The sequence below is a fragment of the Equus asinus genome, chromosome 10, assembly GCF_041296235.1.
Source record: "Equus asinus isolate D_3611 breed Donkey chromosome 10, EquAss-T2T_v2, whole genome shotgun sequence".
NCBI classification, from domain to species: domain Eukaryota; kingdom Metazoa; phylum Chordata; class Mammalia; order Perissodactyla; family Equidae; genus Equus; species Equus asinus.
Window position 1 is genome coordinate 31,235,836 of NC_091799.1, and position 12,537 is coordinate 31,248,372.

Consider the following 12,537-nt stretch of genomic DNA (forward strand, 5'->3'; position numbering starts at 1 on the left):
GCACTGACTATGCCTTGATATTCTATAACACAGTTTGAATGTTCCCACTGGCTTTCTCAGTGTGTGATTTTTCCAATTAATCAAGTGTGACAAGACAAAGTCACTAAGTCCATTTCCAGGCAGGCAGTTAGTTTCAATCAAGTTGCCTGGTTTAAAGAGACTCTTATCTGGTCATATGTGAACTCCATAAGTCCCTTCCCAAACACTGTCATGATTTAGGCCAGGCCTTTCTCAGCTACCTGGCAGACTGTTACTCGTCTCTTGGGTCACTTATAAAATGCCCTATATTTGGTATAGGGTGAGGAAGTATTAATGTGGTTGTTGACCAGGTACTTAACTTGAAGTCATGAAGGAAAGGGCATAGTTTTGATTTTGGTATGGAAGCATCTCCTACTTCCTTATTAGAAGAGCTACACTCCCCAGGTCATCCATCCATCCACTCATCCCTCAAATATTTGTTGACTGAGACAGTTATTACTTGTCCTTCGCTTGATCAGATTCTTGCAGCTACACCCATAGGGCCACATTTTGGGGAAATCTACATGCAGCTTCGTCAGTAGCAACTACCAGGCAGACAACTCTGAGGGTCTAAAGCACTACTTGTCCCTGTTCCATCTGTCCTTCGTGTCAGAAACATCAAGCCTCAACCTACATAGTGAAGTCGATAAGAGTAGGGGCTCTGGGATCAAAGAGTCTTGGGTCCAATTATGGGTTCTCCCACTTACTGGCTGGGTGATCTTGGTAAGTTTAAACTTCCCTGAGCCTTAGTTCATACCTCTGTAAAACAGGATAATGGATTAAATGAAATAATATTTGTAAAGCACTTGTTTAATACCCACTGAGTTCTGACTCTATTTCTGAGATCAAAATATTATTTTTGTCTACCTGTTTCCTGGACTGATGACATTTGTACTATTGCAAAATGCATCTCCCTTATAACTGTTTGCCTTGGTAAGTGGATTCTGGCACAATCTCTTACTTGAACAAACATGGCTTTCAATAAGACCTTCTTTCTTTGATTGTCAGATTGTTTCTAAGTTTCTTGAAGCCTTAAGGGCCTTATATGTAAAAGTAGCTGATGCAACTTGACTGTATTCTAGCAGTTTGGATTCAGGTGTCAATGCTACATTGAAATGTGGGAAGATGATTGAATATTAGGTCTCTATTGTAGAAAGATTGGTAGATATTTGTGGCCTGGACAGCTCAGTTCTGGAAAGACTGGCTACTCTTAACAAGAATCAGGACCATACTCAGTTGGTTCCACAAAAGAGAAGGTCCAAAGGCTGTTTCTTCAGGGTGGCACCGGAGTACGGGATGTGCACTCGGTCCAAATGCGACTGTTGTTCTGACAGACTGGCTCATCAGAAGTGCTGTTTGTCCCCTTACAGAAAGGAGGGAGTCCGTTCTCTTGGGGCCCATAGGCTGGAAGAACAACCCAACTCTCACCCTTTCTCCTCAAAACCTTTACTTCCCAGAAGACCCTCTCTTTCCCTCTCCACTGGACCAGAGTCTATTACAACTCGTGTTCTGTAGGGGAAGCTCTGCTCGTCTGGAGGGAAAAATACTGGCTCCATACCTAGAATTGGGTGGTCAGGCTATAACGGAATCAAATCACGTTTCATTTTTTCTCCTCTTATTCCTCTTCTTCATTATTGCTGGCTTCTCTGTTTTCCTATATAATTTTTTTTTTTTACTTTCTACCTTATAATTAGATTGTTTTCAAATCATCCTCGCACTAGCTAGGAGTTTCTTGAGGACACAGCCCCTGTCTTTCTTATTTATTCAGCCCTCATAGTGTCTGGTAAAGGCCTAGTATAGAGTAGGCATTTAATAATGGTAGCTGAATTCGGTTGAATCATTTTTCAAAAATCCTTCATTAGCATCATCGCCTAAAGCAACATAATACACCACAGGAAAAATTGCTCTACAGTCAAATGCTGTACTTGGATATCTTGCATTATACAATAGACATTTTCCCCATCGATGGGTGGCCAAGTGAACATTCGTACATTGAATCCTTATTCCACGTGCTTACACCGTCATCTGGGACATAAGATCAGTGGTTACTTTTTGTTTTGTTTTATTTTTGTGTCATCTTTCCACATCTCTACCTCTTCCCATCCTCCCCAATATAAAGGTGGATAATTCATTCGCCTGTGCTATTTATCAATCATCTACAAGTTGTGAGAGTGTTTTCAGATCATTAATCCACAGCTCCTACCACAAACATTTAATGCAGTACAAGAGTCTTATTCGTGGGAATTCTATTGTAAAGCTAAGCATCACTCCTGATTGATTTAGTGTTCTTTCAGCTTTTATTTTTGCCTGGGTTTTCTTTCATCAAGTCCTTGGCTGGACTGCATCACACGTCTTGGGTATTTTTGCAGCCTTGACCTTACTGTCTCAGTGTTTACAGGCTGTCCTGGCGATGTTCATGCTGACCACCAAAAATGTGGAAGATTTGAAATGGAAGTGAATAATCAGAGTGGGGAATGGTCAACTCAGATATTAGTAGATAAGATCATCCAAAACATAGGAATCTGATCATAGACTTCGGTTCCATGCTCTCTTTCTACTCCTGTGACCCAATAATATCTACTAGGAGGTCACTACCCAAGAGTAATATTTCTATTTACAATGGGATTTTCTATAAGGTTCCTTCTATTAACAAGAATCCCTAGTGCTTTTAAGAGAGGCTTTAGTGTACGATCCTTCCAAAGGTGATCCTACATATCAGGTGCTATAGTAGGTACAGGGGTGAACAAGAAAGACATCTCCACCAGAAGCAGAGAGTTACAATATTGTGCTATGATCTAAGAGTGCAGAGTTAGCCGTGGTTGTAGGATGGCTAGAGATGGTGTGTGCAGTAGTGGTGGCTGACTCTCTCCTCAGCATCATAGCCAGGAAGAGTAGGGTTCATTTCGAACACCTGGTTTCTCATAGGCTGCCATCTATTCTCAGAAAGAATCAAATAGAGGGAATAAAGTACAGTCTTTGCCACCATTTATCAAGCTCAGTTTCTCCTTCTCAGGGGCAGGAAATCTTACAGCCAGCCCATGATGGCTAAAGTTATATAGGCCTCAAAATACCAGGGATTAGATGCTACTTGAGTATGAACCAGCAATGATCACCCAGGGGCTGGGATGACTTTTTAGAGTAGGCCACGGATATAATGCCACAGTTCCTATGTTCTCCCCAGCTCCTCCCATGACACTAGCCTCTTTCTGTTGTGGGGAGTGCAGGAGGGGGCATTAGCACGAGGCAGAAATAAGCCATAGCTTTAAACAAGCCCCAGCTCGGAGCATAGGAGCCTAATTTATAGGATTCCTCTCACCTGGAATCCTCTTCCCACAAGCTCTCCATATCTCCATACCCTCCCTAACATTCATGACCTTCCCCAACTCCCACTTTCTCCAGAAATAATTCTCTGATTCCACCAGCCCAGTGTGTGCCAGACACCATGCTGAGGGTTCTACGCACATCATCCCATTGAATCCCTACAGCAATCTATAGGCGGATCTTCCCCCATTAAGAGGAAGTGAAGACTCAGAGTTGCTAAATCGGTCCTCATGGCTTCAAAATGGCGGAGATAGGAATGAAGCCCAGGTCTACATGACTCCAAAGCCTGTGTTCTTAAGCACTTTCTACATGATGCCACCTCCCTAGCATCAGCCCCTTTCTGACCTACAGTGGTCTGGTCTTGGTCCCACTCAGTTGGGTTATTTCATACGCTTGTAGAATTAAGTTTTTATTGAGTATATGAAACATTTCTCTGCCTTCACTGAAAGTTGCTTGAAGGAAGGGATGACATCTTGTACTTCTCCATTCCTCTTATGGGGCCTATGGCATAGTGAGGTGCCCATAGTGACTGAACAGTTGTTCATTCATTGTGGGGGAAGTAAAGGCTGCAGGGATTGAGTTCTGAGAATACGGAAAAGGAGTTAAAATGTACTGGATATCAGGCATCACACTTTAAAGACAACATTTTATTCAACACTATTTCAGTCAATTCTATTTTAATGCTTTGTGATAGGTACTATTATCTTTGGTAGAGACAGTTTCTTTGTTTCTGAGGCTAGTAAAAGTGGAGTAACTCACCTAATTCTGTACATGACGTGAGCGTTGGGACATAGATTCCCCACACATTCCATTTCCCTGTTATACTCCATTCTTGCCACACATCATTGGCTTTCTGATTCCAAGTTAGGTCCACAGTTAAATCTGCTTCCAAAAGGCAGCCCTTTATAGCATCCACTATTTTTATTGAGTATGTGTTTTCAGAAATTGAAAGTCACTAAGTAGATCTAAAAGATATGGGACTGCCAAGTTTCAAAAGGGCAGGAACAATCCTTGGCCTCACACCGGGGAATGACGGACCACTTCATGGAGTGGGAGAAGGAAAGATGGTGCCCCGGGGACAAATATCTGGACCCAGAATGGATATAAAGAGAGAGGAGCTGGGGAGTGGAGTCACCATCAGGGAAAGACTCACTCCCGGTGACTATAGAGGAGTCAGTGCTGTCCCCGGCCAGGATGAAGCTGCTGTTGCTGTGTCTCGGGCTGATTCTTGTCTGTGCCCAACAGAAAGAAAACAGTGATGTTGCGCTAAGAAACTTCGATATTCCAAAGGTAGAGTCGGTAGAGCAGAGTGACTTCTGACTGTGGGGGGCGGTTCGGAGGATTCTGACGCAAGGTGGCCCTGCCAGAGGGCAGGAGTTGGGCGACATATTAGACAAAAGGAGTTCCTGCAGACCTTGAACTAAGAGCAATTGTACCATGTTAAAGAATGACAACACTTGGGGACCTCCATTCTCCCTGGAGGGTCAGTGGAAAGAGCCCTAGATGTGGTGTCAACTGACCTTAGTTCTAATTCCATCTTTACATCACCATTATAAGACCTGGCCCACAGCACTGAGTTCAAGAAGACAAGTGTTCATGTGGTATCCACTCCCCTCTTTTCTTATCCAATCATTTTATTTATTTATTGCAGATTTCAGGAGAGTGGTATTCCATTTTCTTAGCTTCAGATGTTAAGGAAAAGATAGAACAAAACGGTAGCATGAGGATATTTGTGGACGTCATCCGTGTCTTGGACAACTCTTCTCTGTATGGTGAATATCAGACAAAGTAAGTGCAGCCTTTTTAACTTGGGGAAGGAAAAACAGAAGCCTCACTATGGTCTTGGACCTCTACACACACACACACGTACACCTGCCTTCTGGGCCTGTATCCAAAATGAGAGCCCCTCATCTGGCGCTGATCTAGGGCTTGATGAACCTGGGGCTTTTCTAGATTCAGAGATAAGAATTGCTGGAAAGAATAAATTTAAATGAAAGTGGAGGAGGTAAGGGGTAAAGAGGTATCAGAATCTTCAATAGTGTTAGAGGATGTGTAATCAACAGCCTATCTAGCTCTTGAATCTCTCTTACTGGTTGTGTGACCAAGACAACTCATCTCTTTCCACCCCCAATTTTCCCTTGGGTAAAAGAGGATGACAATGATTCTCTCTCATGGCTTTTTATGAGGACCAAGTGAGGTAATGTTTATTTATCTGAGAGGCTGGCACATGGTGAGCACTCAGCCAGTTATCAAGACAAGTAGCTGTAATAACAGTAATAGTGGGACGTAATGGTAGAGTAACAGGGATAGGAGTAGTTGACTCATTCTCAAAGTATCAAATAAAGTGAAATAATGGAAATAGAAGCTCTTTGAAAATTGCACAGCAAAATGTTAAACAGTTAAGTGGAATCAGAAACTCAAGTTATGGGTACAGTGTGAGGGACCCGCCACATCAGTGTCTCCTGGGCATCAGTTCACTGTGTTTTGCAGGGTAAATGGAGAGTGTACTGAATTTTCTGTGGTTGCTGACAAAACAGAAGAGGATGGTGTATATAGTGTTAAGTGTAAGTATACAAAAGAAGTCTTCCCAAATTCTACTTTCAGCTGCAACTAAACTCCAATATCTTCAAGATCTTGCTCAATTATTGATCAGTGCTTATTTAGGCAACGTAATGGAGGTCCTCTAATAGCTAGTATCCTGAATTTGGGAGATCCTTGTGCATAAAAGCAGATGCCTCGCACATAATACCATCAGATAAAGAAGGTAATTTGGTCATATGTACCTCTTGCAACAAAAGAAAATTGGCAAAAAAAAAAGAGAATAAATTGGCAGAACAGTTTCTCATTCTCTGCCCACTTTCTAATGACACCTGGTGACCATTGCCACAGCACACTGCTCAGGATGTCGCACTGGGTATATAATGCCAAAGGGGCTTATAGAGAGGACAGAGACACACAGTTGGCAGAGATGGCCAAGAGAGGCAGGGAACATGATGGAGGATGAGTTACCACTGCACCTGAATTTTCCTACCATAGTAGTCGACCTGCCGGCATCCCTTAGATGTCACCTGATGAAGCCCAGGAGATGCAAATGAAAGACATTAGCTATCACTTGCTATCTCTTCCAGGATATGCATGTGAATTTGGTTAGTGGGAGAGAATAAGTAAAGGGTTTTACTTGCTTCCTATGGACCAAAGAAGGTCTGAGCTGTGTTCTTTTTCCTCCACAGATGATGGATACAATGTACTTCGCATAAGTGAATTTGGCAATAATGAACATATGATTCTTTATCTTGTGAATTTTGACAAGGACAGACCATACCAACTGTTGGAGTTCTATGGTAGAGTATTTTCATGCTAGCATTCATCCTAGGGTGGGGAAAAACGGGGAGGAAGGAAGGCTGGAGACAAAGTGGTCCTCCCAATCTTATCCTGGAATGTCTCTCCTCCTCTGAGGACAGATACTCACCTTTGGTAACCCCTCAGGCTGGGTGATGGGAAGATGACGAAATCTCTCATCATGCCAGAAGGATATTCTAAAGATGTCAAATTCAAGACAGGTTACATCCCATCCCCAAGACTCTGCCTAAGCACCCAATCAGTGCCATCCATCCTCCCATCCATCTGGAGCCCCACGCCCTTCATGAGCCTCAGTGACAAATATACAGAACACAGTAGTTACCATCACTCTTCCTACAGCCCAAGAACCAGATGTGAGTCCAGAAATCAAGGAAGAGTTTGTGAAAATTGTCCAAAAACAAGGAATTGTTAAGGAAAACATAATTGACCTGACTCAAACCGGTAGGTTCAGCTATCTCTGGTTTTCTCTTCCTAAATTCCCATGTTACTGAAAGGAGAAATCCCAGAGAAGGTGATACCTCCAATCAATCCCCTTTGTCCTAATCTTGAGAATCATTTGGCTTCTCTCTGGGAAATAAACTGCAATTGGTTTGAATGTGCTCTGCTCTACCTCTACAGATCGCTGTTTCCAGCTACGAGGGAACGGAGTGGGCCAGGCTTAGAGGTGGGTGATCTCTGGTGGTGAGGGGGTGGCCCAGGGATCAGTGTCTTCCAAAAGCATTAGGGGTTTATGTCTAAAGATTACAATAAAAATAACTTGGTAAGGCAGCTTGTGGAGAGAGCTTGAAATTTGGAGTTGGAGGACCCGGGTTCAGGACCCACTCCTACCATGAGCTTCTGAGCAAATGATCTATGCAATTAAAAGGGAAACAATGATGTCTACATAGTGATTTCCTGTGTGGATAATATTGCTGGTGAAAAGGGCTCAGTGACTGATAATGTGCTAAAAATCATTAAGCCTTAAAGTTTTAAATGAGAAAAGAGTAATAGGGTGTGAGTATGACACAAATACATTCTGTGTTTGTGGTCCGTCTTCCAAGCCCAGAAGGCCATCTCACCCTCCAATTTATGGTAAAAATGGCTTCCTTTGATCTCTGTACAGCCTTAACTTCTAATCTGAGAATAAAGCTGTCTCACCTTCCAGTTGTCTTCTGATCTGGAAAATGGACTCTGAGTTTCCTCATCTGTTTCCTGCCTCAGATTTACTGTGGGGCTTCATTCAGACAATGTATGTGGAAGTCTTAGCCACTATAGCTTGCACAAAGTCAGCACTTCATCAAAGGTAGCTATGGCTTTAGACATTATTTTTCAATTTATCAAAAATTCTTCAAAACTTCTAATGGTGAAGGTGGCCGAAATGAGCCCAGGTTCCTTCATCGCTTCCATTCTGGGTTTCATAGCCTTAGTTGAGGGAAGGTTAAGATGGAAGCAGCAATAGAAGAAAAACGTCACTTACTCAGTGTCCTCCCTCCCACTGTTCTGGCAAATAACGTAGATTACAATGCAGGTTGATATCTGTGTCTTCACCATTTTTCTCTCTAATAGAAGTTCTCTTTGTCTTCTATTCAATCCATAAGTGCTTAATAAATTTCTGTGTTTTCTTTCTCATTGGCTTATGTAGCTGAGTGAGAGTGAATACTTCCTCACCTGGGCTCCAGAATCTTCGCTCCGTGATCCCCATGACATCTTGTGACAAGTTCTGTGACCTGATTTCCATCACTATCGCACGTGAAGGCATTATCTCTGCATCTTCTGGAACTTCTCTAATTGTCTAGGAAGACTCCTCAACACACCAAGAATCAAAGGTTTTTCCCAAATTCCCACTCTCTCTGCCATGCCCAGAACTCGACCATGCTGAGACCTCCCTCCACCTGATCAATAAATGATTAGCCTTGCAGTCATGTGACTTGTCTTTGTGTGTGTGAGAGATGTGGGGCCGACAGCAAGCAAATGAGGGGGCTTCCTTGGCCCTGTACCCATAACCCTCCTCTAGCTTCTCAGAATCTTCCCTGAGTTTCAGGATTCTCCCTCCTCTGCAGTAATTCTCTGTCCCTGTGAGGGCTGCTTGCCCTTTGATTTGCCTCTTTCTTAGTGAGCTGCTGAGACAAACTATAAGACTTGCCCTATAATTTGGCCCATCCTACAATTCTCTTTTTCTATGAGTTACTGAGAGACAGATCCCGCTGAGGCTGATACCACCTGGACATGTTTCAGAGTGTGCCTCCACATCCCAGCTTCTCTGTGTCATCCATCCTATGAGATGGCCAGTGTCCTTTTGTACTCTTGGGAAACCTCCTTCAACCACTGCTGTTACCCACTGTGAACATATTCAGTGAGATTCCATGACATGTGAGCAATACCTGTCCTCAGCAATCTGTACTTGGTACAGTCAGGAGGCATCAAGCAGGCTAAATGTTATTAACTTCTTCCTTATGGAGCTTGCAGTCTTTGGAGAAAGGAAAATAAAAGATCTTCCTCTACTTATCATCTTTTCCTGACAGTGTAAAATTTACACATGGGTGTTGGGGCAGAGCAAGACATGGGCGGGGGTTGTCCTGCAAAAAGAATGACTCAGTCATCATGGACATAAGCTTATGGAGAGAAGGCTTTCTAGGCATCTGATGCTCCCCACATCTTACCCCACCTCCAGATCAGAAGATAAGTTAGGTTCAGGCTTACGACTCCTGACTGAAGCAATGGGTCTGGTTTGCTGAAATGTGACAAAAGGCTATGCAGAAAATCAATCTGTCATATTAGAATCTTTCATTTATAAATGTTGGCATTTAGGGGTCAGAACAGCTGATATCCAGAAGGGCACAGCCCAGCATTTCCTTGAGATAGCTGAGAACATTAACTACTGTAGCAATCAATGCAAGCAGGGCCACATTGATGGTGAAGATGGCTGGGTTGTACCACAGGTCAGGAAACTGCAGCCCAGAGGGAGGCACAAAAAGACCCTCAGCTGATCCCAGGTCAAGATGGCAGCTTGAGCTCACACTGAAACCTACCCTCCAAATCCTGACATTTTATGTAAATGAGGCATGAAATGTTAAGAACGCTCAACAGCAAGGAGTGAAGAGGTTTGTAGATCAAAGACAGAGAGGTTCTTTCCACAAGAAAAGAAAGAAAGAGAACAGGTGGGAATGATGTGGGTAAACAGGCCAGAGCAGCCCTGCCCCCTGGGTCCTGAGTACAGATCTGGGTCACATGTGCAGGGGTGGAGACAAGTGTAGCAACGGCCAGGTGGGGATGCAGCCGAAGATGCATACCTCTGAGAAGCAGGGGCTGAGTGAGAATGAATTTGAAGACAGCTCCTCTCCCGCACTTGGGGTCACAGAAAGAAGCTGACTGCCTGAGGCCTACAAAAGAGGCATCGCCACGCATTTGAGAAAGAAAAAAAGCAGCCGCTGCTATCCTGGAACTGGCTTGACTCCCATAGCGAGGCTTCCATGTTATCACAGGCTGGCCTGATGCTCACGGCTAGGCCAGGTTGTTCTGCTGGACGGAAACAATCTCATAAAACATCAGCATCACACAAGGTCACTCCAAGATCATAGAAGCAAGATCACTGTGCAATCTACAAACATGCCCCTCTCTCTGCTAGAATGAGTGACTGCTACTTCTTTACCGATTACAACTTTATTCTCATGCTTATCTCCACTCCCTATAGACAAGATTTATTGGGATATCCAATCACAGACTTGCCCCTGCTTTCTGACAGCACCAAATCTAGAGCTTCCTTAGATTCTCCCCAAATCCTATAGTAGATTCTTCCTAACGCTCTCTCGCTGAGATACCCATGGTTCCCAATGGTGAGCATTCTTGCTAGCTGCAGCAACAACCCAGCTAATCAACTACAAGGATATCGCTGGTGGTCTTTGGTTGAAGAGTATTAACATTTTTAGGACTAGAACCCAGGCCCATTCCATGCATGTGCTGCCTGGAATTCTGGGAGGCACCAAGCTAAACCACAAGTGCAGGGCCTGGTTCAATGCTATGCATCCTGTAGGGGCTGGGACACAGGAGGCCTCCAGGAATTTTGGTCTGAGCAGCTGAAGGATGGAATTGTCATTTACTCCAGTCAGCTGAAAGAACCAGCTAAGTGGGAAAAGATAAATATCTCAGTTCTGAACATTTAATTAGTTTATCTAGCTAGGCTGCTATAAAAAAGAGACTCAACCATAATCCAGTATGGTTTAATGAAGACAGAATTAATTTTGCCCTTCTGGGAACAATCTGAAGTATGTGTTCCAAGTTGGCTGGCAGCTCCCTACCAAGTAGTAATTCAGGAACCCTGTTCTATCTTGTTTCTCCACCAACCCTAGGACGTTGTGCTTATCTGTGTGGTTAAAGCAGAGGTGCAAGAATTAAGGGAAAAGAGAATGTGATGGAAGCATGGTCTTATGACTACTGTCCTCCTTGGGCCCTGGCTCTGTGAGGTTCTTCCTTGTCACTTATCCCCCATGGCCACATCTACTTCCTGCTTGTGCGGGTTTGGAGACATTATTTTGAGGATTAAAGAGTCACATGCTTTTGCTATAGGCCAGATCTGAATGTTTTTTGGCCATGCAAATTCCTCAAAAACTTAGTAGGCTTTGGATGTATTTGCCTCTTGACTCTTCCATGTGCAGATAACCAGACCCCCAAAATCTTATCTAGACATAGAGTTAAGCCTGGAAACTCTGGTGTTTTTCTAGATTGGCCTTATGCCCTTCCCAGCCCATTTGCTTTGCTCAATTTAATGGTGGCTACTTTGAGGACATCTAAAACAATGGATTTGGGTGGGGTGAGCCCTTAATCCCTTCTTTGCCTGCAGGCTCACAACCTTTCATGACAGCAGCATTCTCTCCTAAGACCAGACTTCCACTTCACAGCCACTACTTACAACCCCTTCACTTTGGGGTAAAGAAGCAGTGACTCTCACTCAACTTAGAGTGAGGCTTCAGGCAGAGGGGGCCTCCCTTTGGAAAGCTGTGCTACCTTCACTCTCTCTGTTTGCAGCCTCGGTGGCTCTAGCCTGAGTTCTTCCCGCATCTAAGTTTTGCTGAAATGAGCAAGAAATTCTGCACGTGATACCAATATTTCAACACCCTGAGTCTTTTCCATTTCATCCCTTAGCTACAGGCCCCGTCCACACATGCTCTATTTTCCAAGGTACAGCAGGAACCATTTGACCAAATGTTTTCCCAACATGTAATGAGAGTTACCAGCTTTCCAGGCTGTGACAGCTGAATCCTTGATGCCCAACACCAGCCCTCGAGTAAACTGACCACATCTTTTAGGTTCTCTCAATTGCCCCAGCTAGCAAATCTTCACCATACCCCATATACATTTAACTAGGCTTGAGTGATTAAAATCATGAATAAGCCGGACATTGCACTTGTTATTGAAGATCTGGTCAGTTAAAGGACCTCTGAAATGTGGACCAATTTATGTCTGATAAAGATCAAAGCCTGGGGATGTTTGCCAGCTAGTTTCCAGAAAGATTAAGAATGTAAATCTCTATTCAAGTTAGGATGAATGACCCTTTGTATTCTGTACATCCACCCTGTTAGCATAAAAGTGTCCTTGCTGGTCTAATTTACTTTGGCTGTTCTCACTGACATCAAGACATCTGGATTTTAAAAACTCATTATTTTTTCCTAGGCGTGTAACCTTTACTCTTAAAGCCATAAATAGTAATCGCTTTTCTTTCGGAAGTACATTCCCCCAGTGGCTGTGATGCCCACAGGAAATAAAAGACTGCTTTTTTAAAAATAAAGAGAACTTTAAGTCTCTCACCATCTCCATTTGTACCTGATTGCAATAAATCAATGCCACTACAGATTGATTTAATAA

The 12,537-nt window shown here is 43.5% G+C and overlaps 1 protein-coding gene across 3 annotated transcripts in view; it reads left to right on the forward strand.

Moving 5' to 3' along the window:
• The first annotated feature begins 4,465 nt into the window (after window positions 1–4,465).
• The window catches only part of LOC106822376 (major allergen Equ c 1-like), a 441,100-nt gene continuing 433,028 nt past the window's right edge, over window positions 4,466–12,537 (forward strand). For 2 of the 3 annotated variants that reach the window (XM_070518962.1, XM_070518963.1), the window contains exons 1-4: window positions 4,466–4,629; window positions 4,991–5,127; window positions 5,830–5,903; window positions 6,570–6,680. In XM_070518962.1, coding sequence (XP_070375063.1) covers window positions 4,534–4,629; window positions 4,991–5,127; window positions 5,830–5,903; window positions 6,570–6,680 — 418 coding nt within the window. In that variant the 5' untranslated portion in view covers window positions 4,466–4,533. Of the gene's footprint in view, window positions 4,630–4,990; window positions 5,128–5,829; window positions 5,904–6,569; window positions 6,681–7,038; window positions 7,141–7,317; window positions 7,364–8,320; window positions 8,601–12,537 lie in introns of those variants that run through there. The other variant, XM_014827557.3, reaches the window with a different exon arrangement.